The sequence below is a fragment of the Carassius gibelio genome, chromosome A2 (genome assembly GCF_023724105.1).
Source record: "Carassius gibelio isolate Cgi1373 ecotype wild population from Czech Republic chromosome A2, carGib1.2-hapl.c, whole genome shotgun sequence".
NCBI lineage: Eukaryota > Metazoa > Chordata > Actinopteri > Cypriniformes > Cyprinidae > Carassius > Carassius gibelio.
This window is the reverse complement of record NC_068372.1, coordinates 27,957,588-27,976,625: the sequence shown is the minus strand read 5'-3', so window position 1 is coordinate 27,976,625 and position 19,038 is coordinate 27,957,588. Positions and strand designations below refer to the sequence as shown.

Below are 19,038 nucleotides of genomic sequence, written 5' to 3'. Positions count from 1 at the left end.
GGTGGTTTCACGTCGAGCTGACGAGGTGATTTAATTGCTCTTCACAGTTCCTCGTTTCAGGACGTATGCTGAGTTTTTCTTGGTAAGCCACAACGTGGTTGCATCAGTTCTGCCAGGGCTGCTCAGAGTTTCATAAGCTCCTCTATCAAAGGCATTGGTGAGTGAAGCCAATATCTGATGCTCAGAATGAACCTCAGTCCAAATGTATATTAAGTGTGTTGTGTGTTTATTTTTTGTTTGATTTTATTGCAGCAGAAAACGGACTTCAGCAAACAGACACACCAATGGCTGAAAATGATGATTACTTGGAACGTTTTTTTATGGATGACAATTACACAGGAAATGAAGATAATGTAGTACATGAAGAGGTTTATTTATGCAAGAAAAGTGATGTGATCCAGTTCGGAGCAACAATTCTCCCAACCTTCTACTACATTATCTTCTTGCTGAGCTTGGTTGGAAATGGACTGGTGCTGTGCATCATCTACAAATATGAGAAGCTCAGCACGGTCACCAACATATTCTTGCTCAACCTCGTCATTTCGGACCTCATCTTTGCCTCCAGCCTCCCTTTCTGGGCAGTCTACCACAAATCTGAATGGATCTTTGGCAGAGGCCTTTGCAAATTGGTGGGAAGTTGTTATTCCATCGGCTTCAACAGCTCCATCCTTTTCCTCACTCTGATGACCTTTGACCGGTACCTTGCAGTCGTCCACGCCATCACAGCCGCCCGGAAAAGGAGGTCGTTGTATGCGTTCGTGTCGTCCACCGTCGTCTGGGTGCTCAGTATATTGGCTAGTATAAAGGATGTAGTTTTTCATGATGTGATGAAAATTGAAAACAGTTTGCTGTGTGAAATGTCTGGTTACAACCAGAGTTTCCTCACAAAATGGGAGCTGACTGGTTATTATCAGCAGTTTTTCCTTTTCTTCTTGGTGCCTCTGTTCATCGTCCTGTACTGCTACATCCACATAACCATCAAGATCTTGTCCACTCGCATGTCGGAGAAGTGCAGGGCGGTCAAACTCATCTTTGTCATCATCTTCACCTTCTTCATCTGCTGGACGCCTTACAACGTGGTCATCCTGTTGAAAGCCATCAAGACATCCTTTGGAAACCCCAACGATTGCTCAAACGTCCTCGACTATGCGATGTATATAACACGAAACTTTGCCTACCTGTACTGCTGCATCAGCCCTGTCTTCTACACTTTTTTGGGAAAGAAGTTTCAAAGCCATTTTCTGAAGCTTTTGTCCAAGCATATACCGTGTCTGAAAATCAATGCTGCCTTTCTGTCAACGACAAGCAAAACCACATCAATCAGGAGCCCGAACACTGACTACTGAGCATTTACGTGACTGTGGTTTGTATGCATGAAAAGTGATTTGACGAGAAATTTGTTGTTAGGAGGACACAGTATTACCGACATAAAAGAAAGAAAAAAAAAACTAACTGAGCATAATTGAGCATATGTTCAATAATTTTCTAATTCAGTGCATGTAATGAATAGTGCATCAATTTCATCTCTCTCTCTCTCTCTCTCTCTATATATATATATATTAGAATGCATATTAATCAATAGTTTATGTCTAATGTTTTCCATCAGTTTTACCAATTTGAGCAAGTGCATTGATGATGTGTTATATTGTACTGTCCATTTGATGTATATATGTAAATATTAATTACACATATCCCTTTGATTATATCAAAACCAGAAAAAAAGATTAAAGTAAAATAGAAAAAAATTGCTTGTGTGATGAAAGATTGTGATTGCAACATACGTCTATGCATTGTGTAACCCTCCGAATCTATAGGTTCCTTTTCAACATAACTTAAATCTCGCATAACCTGTGTAATATTCTGTTTCGTGTCAAATATATTTTTGTAAAGACTTCTAGAAGTAGGTCGAATTTTTGTTTTATTTTTAGAGTTATTCATTTCTGATGTATTCTGATTAAAAAAATTAGTGACAGGAAGCTCTCTGATATCATCTTTCCTCTCCTTTTGATGCCCTGTTGTTTGCACAGTATGAATCTCACACATTTGAAACTTTAAATGTCTCTGAAATGAGTAAACTTCCTGTCTTGTCAACACCTGAATACATCCTGTTCATCAGACCATTATGAGTCATTAGATCTTTATTTTCAGCATTAACTCATTCTCTGCATTGTGTTCTTTTGGTTCTGTAAAATATCACATTTTTATGAGCGACAATAAATCATTCTTAATAATTTGTTTGGATTTGGTTGTTTTCTTTTAAAGCAGGGGTGAAATGCTCGTTTTCACTCAATATCCTGTTAATCTTGAGTACCTAAAGCACTGGTCTCAAACTCAATTCCTGGAGGGCCACAGCTCTGCAGAGTTTAGCTTCAACCAGCTCCAAATCACACCTGCTTGGAAGTTTCTAGTAATCCTGAAGACCTTGATTAGCTGGATCAGGTGTGTTTGATTAGGGTTGGAGCAAAACTGTGCAGAGCTGTGGCCCTCCAGGAATTGAGTTTGAGACCAATGACCTAAAGAGTAGTACTGCATCCTTCATAACTCCAAAAAGTCTTTAGTTTTATTATATTCATTAGAGAAAGATAGTCTGTACCGATTTTTCCCAGAAAAACACGACCGACTGGAGGCGTGACGTGTGGGCGGAGCTAAAGAATCGCGAGCGCGAGTAGGCTTTTGCGTTGAGAGCGTTTGGAAGCTGACATTACCGTGAGTAAAAAAAAACATCATCCATAACAAACCATGGCTTACATTCAGATTCAGCTGTTTATTTATGATCCAGAATCAGATCCCGAGGCTGAAACTGAACGAGAGCAGCAGCAGCAACGACTCGCTCCGAGCGGGGCTCGAACCCGGGTCTCTGGCATGGGAGGCGGACGCACTAACAAGGAGGCAGAGATATTTGAAGCAGTTTTACTCACCGCCTGCAGTTCCAACACACGATCGTGACCCTTTTTCGTTGGGATTGCATCATCCTTAAGAAATAAACGATACGCAAATCCGGGGTCAAACTGGGCCTTGTTTGTAAAACAAGCATTTTCGAAATGCAGGGAACAAACAAAAACACTTGCACAACTCCGTTGATGCTCTGTAAAAATAAACTCCATCCACTGGTCCCTTAATGCTGTTTTTTCTTTTGTAATCTGTGCAGGGTTGTCTTGCCCTGGCAACCAAAAACACACTTCTTTTGTGACATTTCGCGACGCTCTCGCTCTGATCAGTGAAGTCTGTTGTGCTCTCAGTGCTCTGCTATACGGGAGCGCGCTCTCTTCCGGCAGAAGTGCCTTAGGACCCATATAAGGAAATTCCGCTCCATCTAACTTCACAAAGAGCCATACTCGAAAAAAACCTTCCGAAACTTGTGAAAAAACCTGAAACGTACAACTTAATTTTTGAAACTTTGTCCATGTTTAGCATGGGAATCCAACTCTTTAACAGTGTAAAAAACTCAGTATCCATGAAATAGCATTTCACCCCCCTTTTAAGATACAAGCATTTTTATTATCATTATTATTATTATTATTATTATTATTATTATATGTTTTGCTATCTTTCCATTGCATCATACTAAGTAACCATCTTTAAGTGCTTTGTATTTGACACTTTTCTTCATTATACTGTTGGTATTTCTATGCCTGTTAGCAGATTGTATGAGCTTTACTATTTGCAATCCTATCAGCAGTCAACACTTGGCTAATTTGCTCATGGTTAATACAATATTTAAGACAAAATATCATTTTGACTGCTTTAACTATACAATGAATAAATAACGACAGGCCATTGAATTCTTAGAAAATAATGCACACCCGAGGTGGTGATGCAGGTGATATATTTGAAGGCATTCGTCTGATTTTTGTATTCAAAACGTAATTTTAGTAAAAGAGGCTTAAGCCGTTGATAGCAGACTAATGCAGCTAATAACATTGCGTGTGTGTGTGTTAGAGAGAAAAAAAGTGTGTGTGTGTGTGTGTCTGCATCTCTTAAAAGTGATTGGCAGCAGAGCAGTGTCTTTAGTAATAGTGAAACTAGAGAAGAGAAGGAAATCTTTAGAAAGAACATAATAAAACTTAATTTTGTGGCAAGAACATGGGAATTATCAGTCATTTTTTTATCCTATTTATTTCTATATTTATTCATTTATTTGATCAGTGTCATTGTTGGTTGTTGGTTTGTTTGCCTTTTTTAGGCTGTAAGGACCTTTGAAATAACTTAGATCATTTGGTGAAGGGATATAGACATGTAATGCAGTCAAGACCTGCCTGGAAGTATGTTCGCCGTGCGTTTCCTTGAAAATAATTGCACACCTTAGAACGTTTGTCAGCCAATCAGATTCAAGCATTCATCGTTCTCGTAATCCAGTTAGTTACTGTCTGGGAAAAATGCACATGCATCAGATCTCGCCTAATAATAATGTTGCAGAATACTGCAAAATAGTTTCAAAGAAAAATTGCAAATAGCCTGTTACAGGGCCATTTGATTCTGATTTTTCTTTTTTCGGAACTTATTCCAATTTCTGGGTCTAGAATCGACAGAATTCATTCTGAGAATTGAATCTTCATTGTTAAATACCACGACTGAGGTACACTTGAGCAAGGCACCGAACTTGCTCCCTGACTGCTGCAGCATAAATGGCTGCCCACTGCTCCGGGTGTGTGTTCACGGTGTGTGTGTGTTAACTGCTGTGTGTGTGCACTTTGGTTGGGTTTACAGTTGTAAACACAATGGCTTTTTCTTTCATGAGGGTGTTTCTTTTGAGGATGGCGTCAGGTCATCTTTGTTTATAGGCGGAACGTTAAAGAACGCAACTCACATGTCTTGCAGAAATCCTGTAGAATTCAACCAATCTGATTAGAACTTCAGCACTGCTGAATTGTTTCCACTTTTGTGTCCCATATGCATCAGACTTTCAGCCAATGGTCCGTGGGCGTGACAACCCCTAAACCTACTGTCACTATGACGTCAGCCAATCAGGTATGATGGTGTAAAAACACCCTGAACTCCCATTACTTTCCTGCAGAGACCTACATGTCTGAGGCTGAGACTTAGGCTTAGATAAAAGGGTTTGAGTTACTAATAATTTAACCTGGTAAAAATATATATATATAATAAAATAAATAAAATAAAATAATTTAATGTTATCTGTGCTATATTTAATATGCAACAGCAATGTCAACTTTTATAAACATCCATTTGCTTGTTAACTTTTAAATGCATGCAGAATATATGAGAGTTTTCTGCATGAAGACTTTTTATTTGTGGAATTTCATAGAATAGTCCAGAAGTATGAGATTTGGGATGCACCTACCTTCATACTCACAAATACTCATGTCATTTCATTAAAGTCTAAAATCAGAACATTATGCCTCCTTTATCAGCTAAACGTACACATGCATATTTGTGTTTATTTATAAACTTTAAATAAATTTATAATCTCCTTCTAAATTCATATGATAATCTCTTCTAAAGTCATAGGGTGAATTGCCCTAAAGTAGCACACTGCCTAATATGGCACACCTAAGGTCTGTTCGTAGATTCATAAATACATGAATGCCAGTGAAACTAAGGGTTAGCCAAAGCTGTGGAATCATGTCAATCACATGACCTCTCGGATATCCAGTCATATTTGAGGGCAGAGCAATCATCAGACAGGAAGCACATCGTGTGAAGACCACCCAAAGATTATTGACATAGAGTTTGGACAAATCTAATATCAAAGGAGTATTAATTAATTTTAAACAAGACATTCGTGCTACTTGCTGGTCTAATTTGCTTATAAAATGTTTGTCCATCAAAATATAGTATAACTTTGTATGCATAAACTATATATATATATATATATATACATATGTGTGTGTCCTAGTGTCCCTTTTTTGGAAATGTGGTTTTGAAAAGTGGCACAGTATGATTAGCCTAATGTGGGACATTACTTTAGTCAGTCAGAAATGTGTGGTAGGGCATTCGAGACAATCATGGTTATATATATATATATTTTATATATTATGCAATATTAAAATGCTGCTATTGCAGATGTTTAAGGTCATTGGAATATTTTCTTGTGGTATGGTTTGAAGACTCTTTGTGGTTCTTGTGTGTGCGTGTGTGTGTGTGTACCTGGTATCCTGTGCTATGAGGACTAGATGTCCCCACAGGTATGGTAATACCAGTACATTTTGACCATGGTCTGGACAGTTTTCGGTCCCTATATGAAACAAGCATGAAGAATGAAGTGTTTTATAAAATCGCAAATGTTTTTAAAATAGCAGAAAGTTTTGTGTGAGGGGTAGGTTCAGGTATTGCAAGATTTAATATTTTGCCTGCAAAAAGACCTAACCTACGCCTGTTGTTAAGGAAAATTAACAAGAGAACAGTCAAGAAATTCTGACTGTGCATTTAACTCTTTTCTATCTAAATAATAATATAGACCTTTAATAATAGTTGCTTAATGTCTTCATAATAAATTCATCAATGCATCAAATTGTATTATTTGTCTGATGATGTTCAGTTATCCATGTTTCAACCACCAAAAGCTTTTTACTCAGACGATTTGCACTAAGAGCACTAATATGTCTATAATTAATTTGTTGAATGTGTTATCTGTATTTTCTCTTTTGATTTGATTAGAACACATCCTGTTTTTTGTTTTTTTTTTGTTTTTTTATGTAGGCCTACTGAGTGCGATTTAATAGTTTGGCTAAACATCGCAATATTTCACAAAATTCTGAAATGGAAAAAAAATCCCACTTTAGGGCAATTCACCCTAAATTTTTGGGATTTTACGAGTTAACTGCATTAAAAACCATTTTCTGTCATGAAACACTTGTTTATTTGTTTATTAACAGCGTCAAGCCTAACAATCCTTTCATCCAATCATATCCAGTCATCATAGGGCCGACCAATCAGCAGCCAGTCGACATCCAGACATCCAGTCAAATTCCAGATAATGCACGTAAGTGCGTGGGTGGGTTGAATGACGTAGCCCCGGTCATAACTGGAGGAAAAGAAAACACAGAAAACAATCTGACGGAGCGTTTCCATTGGTTACAGGCTCCTGGTACTCAGGAAAGAGGATGTAGCATCTCCTGCGGTCGCTTAGCAAACAGGGCAAATGTGAGGAAAGGGCGGCTGTTTTCGGGTAAATATGGGACGGATAACGGCCACATGAATGACAAGGTGATGATTCACCGGCAGGTGATACTGACCCAGGTGAGTGTGTGTGTGTGTGTTTGTGTGTGTGTAATGTACCGCTAACCAGGCGTGATTTGCGATGTCTGCAGGGAGAAGCAGAGGATGACAGCACGGTAACAGTCACCAGGCTTCAGCAGTGTAGCGCGCTGTCAAATACTGCTGTTTTAAATGCTGCTTTGTTTCATTTTGCCTAGTGTTATTCAGATGATGTTCAGCATCAGTCGCGGCCTCGCGCGTCTTTGTGTGGTGCGTGCGCGTGCGTTTACGTGCGCGTGCGTGTGTATTTGGCCCAGATGATCATCCTCATCCTCATTTCTGAATCCTAAACTCGATACAGCAACACTACACCTAAAGCCATAAACAATATGTATTCTTTACAAGTGACGTGTATGTTGTGTAATATGTATGTATGTATGTGTGTGTGTGTGTGTGTGTGTGTGTGGTGTGTGTACATACTCATAGTCATACTCACACACATGTGTGTATATATATTTATTTATGTATGTATATATTTGGGTCTTATATATATGGGTCTTCCGAATAGATGGCACATTAACTATAGCAACAACTTGGCCTTGTTTAGCATCATTTAGTAACAGGGACACTAAAATCTGGAAATAAAATGGGTAAAAATTACTTTCAAATTATTATTAGCCCTTTTGAGAATTATTAATCAGAGAATTAACAATTTTTTTATAATAAATAATAAAAGTCCAACTTTCTGAGGTTCATTAAATAAATCACAAATGACCCACACAGCATCTTAAAGCTGACAATATACACATAAACTACACTTCATACTAAAATGTCTACAACTAAGCTCCATCCTACTGTATGTGGATGCAAATTAAGGTGAGATGAGCTCAGACAGTCATAGATCGATAATCATTTTAGATTTTGTAACTGTTCATGGCTGTATGCTAATATAGTCACTTTAAAATCTGATGAAAATATTTACATTAGAAAATAACAAGCCATTTTTTGTCTTCAAGTAACAAATGAAACTCAGCAGAACCTTTTTGCCACATGAAATTTTACATAAACAAGTGAATAACATATAAATGGATGATAAGCTGCTTGTCTGTGTTTAGTTGGGGACATTTGTTCATTACTCAGGAGTCAGGGGTCGTTAAGAGTGGGAATCATTCAGGCGAGGAGAAGAGATTAGGCAGATTAGTATTGATTCACCTGAGACCAGCAGTCTATTGATTTGCTATAAAATCAGCATCAACAGACAGAAAAGCTTCAGAAGAAAAAAAGGCCTTGTTCCTTTCCAGGCAGAAGTGCTTCCTGTTGAACGAGCTTCACATGATGACATGGACATTATTGAGTGAACTGACTTCATAAGTTTTTATTGCTTGACAAATCTCTCAATGAAACATGCCGGATAATCACTGGCTATATTAAAGCTACTCCCACACCCTTCTTACATGCCTTTGCCGGAATATCACCTCCAGATATAAGAAGAACCGTTATCAGCAATGAGGAACGGACCACTGCAGAAACAGATGACCGGCATCTGCTCTTCTCCCACCAAAAGCCAATAAAGCATCTTCCGTCCAGGAAAAGCTTTATGGATACCACACAAGCCATAAGCACATCCAAGAAAGCCTTTATTGAAACTCTTAGGCTTGATAGATGGAACGCCTTTTGTGTGGGAGCAAGATCTTGGGAAGCCAGAGGAATCATCCCAGTTGAACCATCAACCATGGCCTACCAATGCTGCATGGGGTCTTTCACCAACCAGCAAGTGCGAGTTGGGTAGCAAGCAAAACATGCAACACCTCATGCAGTGCAGCTTAGCACTGCAATACTCAGATCATGACCTAGCAGAGCCCAGCTACCACACCATCCGTTGGATTACACACCGGAAAGATGTAATATAAGAAAAGGAAGATACGTTTTTATTTTACTGTAAATGTGTTCCCAGAGCACGCCTGCTCATATCTGATTTTACGATTATGTAATTTTATAATACAATATTCCATTAGTATGTTTTATAGATTAAAAATAAGGGAACACTTTATAAAAAAATGTATTTAAAGTTAACATGAACTAACTATAAAAAATGATTTATTTCTTTTCTTTTCCTTTTCTTCTTCTTTTTTATTATTATTTTTTTTACATGTATTTAAAAGATCAATCAAATCTAAAATCAAGTTTTTAGGCATGCATGCAGATTTGAATAACTGCATTTACATTTATGCATTTAACAAACACTTTATATATACAGTAGACAATGCGGTAAACAGTGCAAGTAACATCCTGTTATTATTTGCAAAACTGCATTTACATTTACAGTATACATATAGCAGATTCTTTTGTACAGTAGAGAACATAAGCAATTTGTCACAAAACGAGCAATATTCATATACAAGCAAGCCAGGTCTCTCATGGTAATCAAAAATACTAGCATGGTAGTTATAAATGCAAGATGTTTGCATGTTTACTGCCATGTTCTGTGCCATGCTAGACTATGTTCTATGCCATAGAGGAGATTATATACTTCTTTCCAACAGACTTGTGGCTTGATCTCTGTATTTTGGAGTGAAATATCCTGCTCCCATAGGCCTGCGTGCTCCGTTATGTAAGTGCATTAAACTTCTCTGGTTTCATTTTGGCCGGCGAGCCTGATGCAGCTCGAGCTAATGCATCTCATCCTGTGCTAGACACAGACACACACAGTGGTATTTAATGGAGTCTGTCCCCAGGGCCTTAATGATAATAATTAATTTAGCTGTGTCAGTGTGATTGCAAGGTGCATTGTGAGAGCTTCCTTTCATCTTGTAAACACAAATGAGCCCAGTGGAAGATTCAATTTGTTTGCGCGTGTCACAACGATTCAGTTAGCGTTGGAATTTGCATTCCAACTATTTTCTGTCAAGAGAATGGAGTAAAGCATTTAAATCATTTCAAAAATTGCTATCTGCCCCTTCATTAACTTTAAATCTCATTAAGTGCCAATATTGAAGTACAGTAGAAAAAAATAACTTTAAGACTGTTTTCACACAAAATTTGGAAGAAATGGCACATAACTCACTAGATTAAAAAGAACTGAAATAGTAATTGATTGTAAAACTTCAATAATCTGTTTTATTTGCAACTTACTTAGGGACAATTTATGGTCACTTTAGGCTTTTTGTCACGGCACTGGAGTTCTAAATTTGACATTAGTGTTCAAAAGTTTGGGGTCGCTAGATAAAGTCTCTTATGTTCACCAAGGCGGCATTTATTTGATCAAAAATACAGTGAAATCTTGTAAAATGATTACATTCTAAATAAATGATTTCAAGTATAATTCATTTCTGTGATGCAAAGCTGTATTTTCAGCATCATTGCTCCAGTCATCAGCATCACATGATCCTTCAGAAATCATACTAATATGCTGATTTGATGCTTAAGAAGTATTTCTTATTAACTATAGAATCTAATACATTTTTTGATGACTAGAAAGTTAAAAAGAACAGTATTCATTTAAAACTATTAACATCTTTTGTAACATTATACATTACTTTATTATCACTCTTGATCAATGTAATGAGTTGTAATGTATTTGCTTCTTTAGAAAATAACTTGCTGACCACAACCTTTTGAATAGTAGTTATGCCATACAGTAAATTCTGCTATTCAAATCTTCCATAACAGCAGACAGATGTTTATTTTGGTCCCTCAGGGATTTTATTCGTCAGTAAACAGTAAATAGAGGTCAAGAAACCATATTGATAGCACAGGAACAGAAAGAGGAAATGCCAGATTTGAGTTTGTGGCACCTGGACAAGCTCAGTGTATCAGAACACAGAACACACAGGTTATATTTGACTGAAATGTATTGCTTTGGTGCAGCCTGAAGTCTCGTTTTAATCTCATTCAGTTTCCTGCTCTGAACTTTAGCCTCTTTTCAGCATTATCTGTCCTACAGGTTTGCCAGATTGCCCAGTTGAACCAAGGAAGCAGAAGATGCTGATGATTGTGTGTAATATCGGATTTGCTCCATGTCCTTTGTGTGGGTTTAGTCTTGTCTACAGTACATCTTTTGAGGTTTTACAAGGGCTTCACGTCCATGTTGTGTGAGTTTTGTTTCACTGGAGGCTTCATGCAAACCGGGATAGTGAGGAGGAGGTAGTGATGCTATGATTCAGATTGATTCGGCAACTTCACACCAGGGTTGTAAGATTAAAAACTGATTTAGTTGCTTGTCCTATTGTGCAACAAACATTGCAGGTCATTGTGTAACATTAAAAGATGCCATCTGCACTTTTGCTCTTGTTGATTTTGTTCTTGATATTTTTGTTTTAGTGGCATATTTTTTTGTGGAAAGTAATAAAAAGACCCAAGAAACCTGACACATCACTTATTATGTTACATTTATATAGTTATTGAATTACTCTGGTATACAGTATAAACTCACCACACGTACATTTTTTTTGCCAAAGATATATTTTATTTTAAACTTTATATCTTTTGTCATTTTTCATCCATTTTTCATGGAAGCTGGCATGATTTTAATTCACAATTCAGATATTTTAACTATTTTAAATTCTAACACCCATGTCCTACATCTTCCGCTGGAACACCACTCTCTCATGAACGTGTGTACAACAGTTAGTGAAAGATAGAGATTACAGTTTTAAATATGGATATTTTTCTTACAGTCGACCAATATAGTGCCAAGGCCGACATATCAGCTGATATTTGGCATTTTTCAAATATCGGCATCAGTAGATAAGTTTTCTGCTTGGCCGATGTGTTTGAAATTGCCCGCCAGACTTTTATTTTGACGACGGTGAGAGCGGCAGCGCCAGAGTGCACACAGTAATCACACTCTCTCTCTTGTTCGTCGTCGTTAACAGTTCTGTCTAATGCATATAAAGCCTAGAAGTCTGTCTAATAATCAGGTAGAATGGTTAAACAAAGTAATTAATGTATACAGAAAGTATTATAACAGTTACTTTTATATTAGGCCTATTTGTAATAGAAGGCAAACATTGTAATATTTTCTGGTTTCCCGTCAGCATTAAGGAACTATGCATTCATATAATTTAAACAAATTTTTGTATGACTAATGAACATTTAATTTCACAAACCTTGCAAACTCAGTCGATGATGAGATCTTGTGAAGTGTCTATCCAGCATGATCGTGTGTTCTCCGTGTGATGGTCAGGCCGTCTGAATCGAATGCTTTAAACTTTAGACTTGTGATTTCAAATTATGCTGCACTTTATGCATTTGCACACTGTCATATTCATGTCATTTTGAAATGAGGGTTACCCTGTTTTTTTAGTTACCCTGATTTCAAATTTCTTAAATATTAATAATAATAATAATAAAATTTTTATATTGGCTTTATATCACCTATCACCCCCCCCCCACACACACTTTCCAAAAAACACATTGCTTCGAAATCTCTGCCATTATCTTCACTGCCACTATAAAGCTTGGCAGAGCCAGGATATTTTTATATAATATTGAAAGTCATATACACCATGGGTATGGAAGCATATGGGTAGCATTATTCAATTTGGGGTGTAATATGCAAAATGACAATGCAATATGTAAAATGGCAATGCATTTCTGTATTTACATTTACATTTTCCAATACATTTGTGCAACGTTTGGTGCAAAATGAAAATGAAAATTAAATTACATAATTTTCATTTGCCATTTACTACACCAGTGTTAATATATAAAATGAATATTAATTTTAACGCTTTATAAGTTGCAAAATTAAAATGAAAATGTATTACAGAAATGATTAGATATGTCTAACATGTTAAAGCAAAAACTGTGGCAAAATGATCATTTAAATGCTATTTTTCTTAATTGCATTAACACTCACAGTCAAGACACTTACGATTGCATTTTCATTCAATGACCCGCAATGAATGTAGCAAAATTCAATGAGCACATTGAAAATGCATTCCGAGCCGATCACGTGTCCCCTCCCTCGCGCCACGTCAATCATTGTGTGAACAAGGCGGGGCTTACAGAAGGTCAGAGACTCGAATCTCAAGAAGAGGATTCAATCAAGTGAGACAACATGGACAAAACAGTTGGTCCGTGTATGTTTTGATCATATCGGTTTATGGCTTCAATATTTCATTCGCACTTGTGGGCGGAGCTGAAACGCTGCTTTCATCTGATTGGTCGAATCGGATCGGTTTTCATCTGACAGCCTTCAGCTCGGTCTTGTCATTCTTTCAGGCAGAATAAGAGTCAGTGCGAGTGAAGCACTGAAATGTCTGAAACTACGCTCACTGTTAATTAGCATAATATTTGAATCAGATGTAGCTGGGCACATAATTCGTGCTGCTGAGACCTGCAAATTATTTCTAGGTTGTAGTATTGTATAAATATTGTCCCACTGATAAAAACAGTGCAAATAGTTCTGTCCCTTTGGATAACAGTGAAGTGGAAATTAAAATCAATAATAGACTGAACAGTTCCATGTCTGTAACATTTACCACTCTCATCTTTTAAGTCATAAGGCACTAGGTGTGTGTGTGTGTGTGTGTGTGTGTGTGTGACATTAATAAATAATTGTAAAAATTAATATAGTTACATTTCTAAATAAAAATAGTAAAATTAGTCCTTGCTGCTCAGTGCTCATGTAGCCTACCCCAGAGCGCCCTCTCGCGGCTGGAGACGGTAATGTTTTCTCTTGGTCTTGAATAAATGTGACATACAGTCCAGTGCGACTTATATATGTTTTTTTCCTCGTCATGACGTATTTTTGGACTGATGCAACTTATACCGAAAAATACAGTTAACATTATTATTATTATTTATTATGAGAGTAATTGACACAGACTAGAACTTTAATGTTTCACCCAATTCAGCTTATATCTTTAGACTCGTCCGACTCGTGTTGCTTGTATAACTGGCCAGACTTACCTTCCCCAAAAATCCTATTTAATTTTATTTCATACATTTCACTATATTTATTTCCACTTCACTGTTATCCAAAGGGACAGAACTATTTGCATTGTTTTTATCAGTGGGACAATATTTATACAATACTACAACCTAGAAATAATTTGCAGGTCACAGCAGCACGAATTATGTGCCCAGCTACATCTGATTCAAATATTATGCTAATTAACAGTGAGCGTAGTTTCAGACATTTCAGTGCTTCACTCGCACTGACTCTTATTCTGCCTGAAAGAATGACAAGACCGAGCTGAAGGCTGTCGGATGAAAACCGATCCGATTCGACCAATCAGATGAAAGCAGCGTTTCAGCTCCGCCCACAAGTGCGAATGAAATATTGAAGCCATAAACCGATATGATCAAAACATACACGGACCAACTGTTTTGTCCAAGTTGTCTCACTTGATTGAATCTTCTTCTTGAGATTCGAGTCTCTGACCTTCTGTAAGCCCCGCCTTGTTCACACAATGATTGACGTGGCGCGAGGGAGGGGACACGTGATCGGCTCGGAATGCATTTTCAATGTGCTCATTGAATTTTGCTACATTCATTGCGGGTCATTGAATGAAAATGCAATCGTAAGTGTCTTGACTGTGAGTGTTAATGCAATTAAGAAAAATAGCATTTAAATGATCATTTTGCCACAGTTTTTGCTTTAACATGTTAGACATATCTAATCATTTCTGTAATACATTTTCATTTTAATTTTGCAACTTATAAAGCGTTAAAATTAATATTCATTTTACATATTAAAACTGGTGTAGTAAATGGCAAATGAAAATTATGTAATTTAATTTTCATTTTCATTTTGCACCAAACGTTGCACAAATGTATTGGAAAATGTAAATGTAAATAAAGAAATGCATTGCCATTTTACATATTGCATTGTCATTTTGCATATTACACCCCAAATTGAATAATGCTACCCATATGCTTCCATACATGGGTGGCTTGACTGCACTGAAAACCACAAGACCCAGTTTGATTTCTACATAGATTTTGGCATCCCACAGAGCCTTGGCCTGTGGTTAACTCTGCATATGCATCTGCGAGTGTCTCACCACGTCTGCTCGACTGCCTCTTTCTCTAGTGCAGTGGTTCCCAACCTTTTTCAACTCGCGGCCCACACAACCAAACACATATGTTTGCGCGGCCCACTTCAAAAAAATTAACTGACCCCGCTATTGTTGGGTTAATAACTTAGTACTCAGAAGCTAGATTTTAAACTATATGTATTGAATAAACTAGGGCTGTGCAATATGGACAAAAAAAAAAAAAAATCGCTTTTACAGTCATAAATGCATTCAGGATTAATTTGAAACATATTTCCAAAAGAAAACCAATCAGAGCTTTATCAAAAAGTTGTAACATCTCTAGAACAGACATAAGTCAAAATTATCACTATAGTGAAGATGTAAAAAAATGTATAGACTTGTGGCAAAATAAATAAATAAATAAAAAAATCCTGTATACAGGGACTTTTTTTTCTTTTTTGCCATGCATTGTTCATAGAGCTCATTAATTGTAGCGGTGCCTCAGGTGTTTGCAGTGTGTATACAGTATGTGTATGCGGTCAGCAGCGAGAGCGCATAAATATAACGCAAAAGCACATTAAAATAATGCACGAATGCGAATCTCTCTGTTCGCAGCAGATTTCCTTTGCTCTGTCACAAAACCGGTCGTGCTTGCTCAGATACACGCTGCTTTGCGAGGAGAGAGTGTGCACACTTAAAACGTGTCTCCTCTCACTTAAACTGCATCCTGTTCACTAACAAATTCACTCTATGCTCATGTGTTAGACATGAATTATTTTGGCACGTTTTTATTTCTAGCCTTTTACCGCAGTGAGAACGCTCTGATCCGTCAACATTGGCTCAGAAAAAAGGCGCATCACAGACAGTGTGTGAACCTGGAGTTAGGCATATGCGCACGCTCAAATCGTGATTTTAGGACGTTTTCTTTTAATCGCACAGCCATAGAATGGACTGGAAATGAACAGAAAATAATTGGCGGCCCACCTGCAATACCACCGCGGACCACAGGTTGAAAACCACTGCTCTAGTGACATGCAGTCTTTAGAAAATGCATGTTAGTGTGAGCTGAGACAGAGGAAGTCAATGACAACTATTGGCTGTAAATCATTTTTATTATTATTTGACTTCTATTTCAAATGAATGTTGTTTTTTTGAACTTTCAAATAATTCTAATAAAAATGACAAATGTTTCTTGACCTGCTGATCAGCATATTAGAGTGATTCCTGAAGGATCATGTGACACTGAACACTGCAGTAATGATGCTGAAAATTTGAAATCACAGGAATAAACTATATTTAAAATTTTGTTAAAATAGAAAGTAGTTTTTTGAAATTGTAATAATATTTCACAATATAACTGTATTTTTTTAATTAAATAAATTCAGTTGTAGTAAGCATAAGAGACTCCATGCGAAAAAACGTGAAGAAGAGCAGTCTTCTCTGATTGGCCAGCTGACCCAGTGCATTGTTGTTGGAAATGTAATGGCCCTTTCTATAATCACCAGCTCCATCTTTCAAAATAAATGTAAAGACCATCAGTTCAAGCTTGAAAGGGGAACAGAGTCGTGTGACAGACACAGCGCTGAAGCTCATATGTGTTTGTAGAACACAAGCCACAGACAGTTAAGACTTCTTACTCCACTTTGTGACACCTGTGCGCGCACACACACACACAGATGCAACGCGCAGATACTATTGGCAAAACTCCACATTTGAACATTCAATAGCAAATACTTAAACTAATAACAAAACATATTTACAGTCGCTGATTCAGAAGCGCTAGATTTTCATAGAAATCAGAATAACCTCCTTTCCTAAGTTCACCAAACGGTCGCCCATAAAATGCGTTGCTTTTCTGTTCTAAGTAATCTTAAAGATTCCTAAATGCATCTACTTTCAGAAGGCCAAATAAAGTGCTTTTGCTTTCACCTAGATACACACACATCTCCCTGACATGACTGCTTCAACACTAACTGCGGTTACTGAAACCACATTCTTTCTGTGAGAACACATTTGGTCGACTTTACACAAATATTTCCACATAGTGACATAGAGATATTGGGGTGTGTTTAAATGAGGTGTTTTAGGGGCGTGGCAGAGTCTTAACTTTGATGAAGAAGATCTCTTTTGATTTGAGACTTTAGTCAGATGCAACTTTACAGATTTTCTTTATGCACCAAGAGCTTGTAACACTCCAAAGAGAAAGGAAAAAATGTGATTAATTAGTGACAGCTTATATCTTAGGGCCATCTAGTTTTGTTATTAGTGTTGTCCAGTGTCATTTTCATGGTATGGGTTATGAAATTGAACAACTTACATTATATTCGGTATTTTAAAATGAATTAGTCACTATTTAAATTTTCTTTTTTTAGTAAGTTCTGGAGTAATAAAATGATTTGTTTCAGTTTAGCTTCCGATTATATCGTTTTATTTAATTTTTAGTTCAGTTAACAAAAATGTTTACATTGATTTAAGATTAATTTCATTTTGTTAGTTTGATTAATGATAATGATACTCATGCAGTCAAAATTCATTCTATACATTGCCATTCTCTTGTGTTCAAATCATACTTATTCAGCATGCATGCAATTTTTACATCTTAAAATCGAAAACTAGACGCTCAATACACAGTTGAAGTAGATGTCACTTCTTGCATTATAAAACATCCCCCTCAGTCTCCTGTAGATAACATTTAGCGTCTCAGGTATTGCTTTCTTTCTCCTCAAACTTGTCCTGACTTGCCTCACTCCCAGCAATTTTGTCTTTTTCTGATCTGACCATGAAAAGTCTGCATTTACCATTGCATCTGAACCCCCCAGGACATGATTGTTCTTTTGATGTCTTGCATGGTTGGATTTGCACACCATATGCTCTAAAATCATTTGCTCATAGTAATAGGAGGATTCATCATGTTTAACTCTTTCCTGTTTTTTTTCCCTTAGAACTTGTATCAGAACAGGTTTCTGGGGCTTGCAGCTATGGCCTCTCCATCTCGTGCATCTCAGGGCAGGCGGCGATGTAAGGACCCGATTCGGCACAGTTTCAACCCTGAGCAGTTCACCAATGTGGACTTCCAGAACGGTGTTCCTGAGGAGCTGGCGGTGGCCGTGCTGCGCTCCACCAGTGACACCGACCTCGTGACCTCTCACTGCCGCTCCACCCTCACCGTCAGCACCTCCAGCTACACCATCGGCCAGACGCAGGACATCACCCTCAGCTGGGACATCAAGGAGGAAGTGGATGCGGGCGACTGGATTGGCATGTACCTCATTGGTGAGCATTCTTCAGAACAGTGTATGTGGTTTCTTGCTTTTTTTAGAGCACAAGTACGTAGATGATTTTCTACTGTGCATTTGATTAGTAACAAAAATGGTAACACTTAGAATAGGTAACACCTATTACTTGCTTATTAGCATGCATATTACTAGATTATTAGCCATGTATTAGTGCTAATTAAGAACATATTAATGCCTTATTCTACTTGACCTTATTCTACATCCCTAATCTTACCCAATACCCAAACTTAACAAATACCTTACTAACTATTAATGAGCAGCAAATAAAGAATTTATTGAGAGAAATGTCTTAGTTAATAGTTAACAAGTGTTACCTATTCTAAAGTATTACCACAAAAATGATAGAATTTAAAACATCATAAGATTTTAAGCCAGTTTCCGCCTCATTAAAGTTCATAAAAGGTCATTGCAATTTCATATCTTAGTATTGCCACATTATTTCTCATAATCGCGACTCTGTTTCTCAGAATTTGTGTCTTAGAATTGCTACATTATTACACATTATGTGTCTTCATTTCCATATAATTTCAGCTCTCATGTTGCAATTACCTAATAATAAACTTCCACTTTACAGACTGAACTTGATGTTTCTGATTTTT

At 37.2% G+C, this 19,038-nt stretch overlaps 2 protein-coding genes across 4 annotated transcripts in view; both read left to right on the top strand.

Annotated features, from left to right (window-relative positions):
* The first annotated feature begins 22 nt into the window (after positions 1-22).
* On the top strand, positions 23-2,233 carry LOC127936047 (C-C chemokine receptor type 4-like). Of its 2 annotated transcripts, none has more exons than XM_052534166.1 (2): positions 23-157; positions 253-2,233. In XM_052534166.1, the coding sequence occupies exon 2, from the start codon at positions 285-287 to the stop codon at positions 1,344-1,346; it is 1,062 nt and encodes a 353-aa protein (XP_052390126.1). In that variant the 5' UTR covers positions 23-157; positions 253-284; the 3' UTR covers positions 1,347-2,233. The 2 variants fall into 2 exon arrangements, with proteins under 2 accessions (XP_052390126.1, XP_052390127.1); XM_052534167.1 differs by having other exon boundaries at positions 28-157; positions 256-2,233.
* Positions 2,234-6,959: 4,726 nt separating this feature from the next.
* The window catches only part of LOC127936020 (E3 ubiquitin-protein ligase HECW1), a 38,304-nt gene continuing 26,225 nt past the window's right edge, over positions 6,960-19,038 (top strand). Inside the window, exons 1-2 of one of the 2 annotated variants that reach the window (XM_052534164.1) lie at positions 6,960-7,200; positions 18,086-18,416. In XM_052534164.1, the coding sequence (XP_052390124.1) occupies positions 7,156-7,200; positions 18,086-18,416 (376 nt within the window). In that variant the 5' untranslated portion in view covers positions 6,960-7,155. The remainder of the gene's footprint in view (positions 7,201-18,085; positions 18,417-19,038) is intronic. The other variant, XM_052534165.1, reaches the window with a different exon arrangement.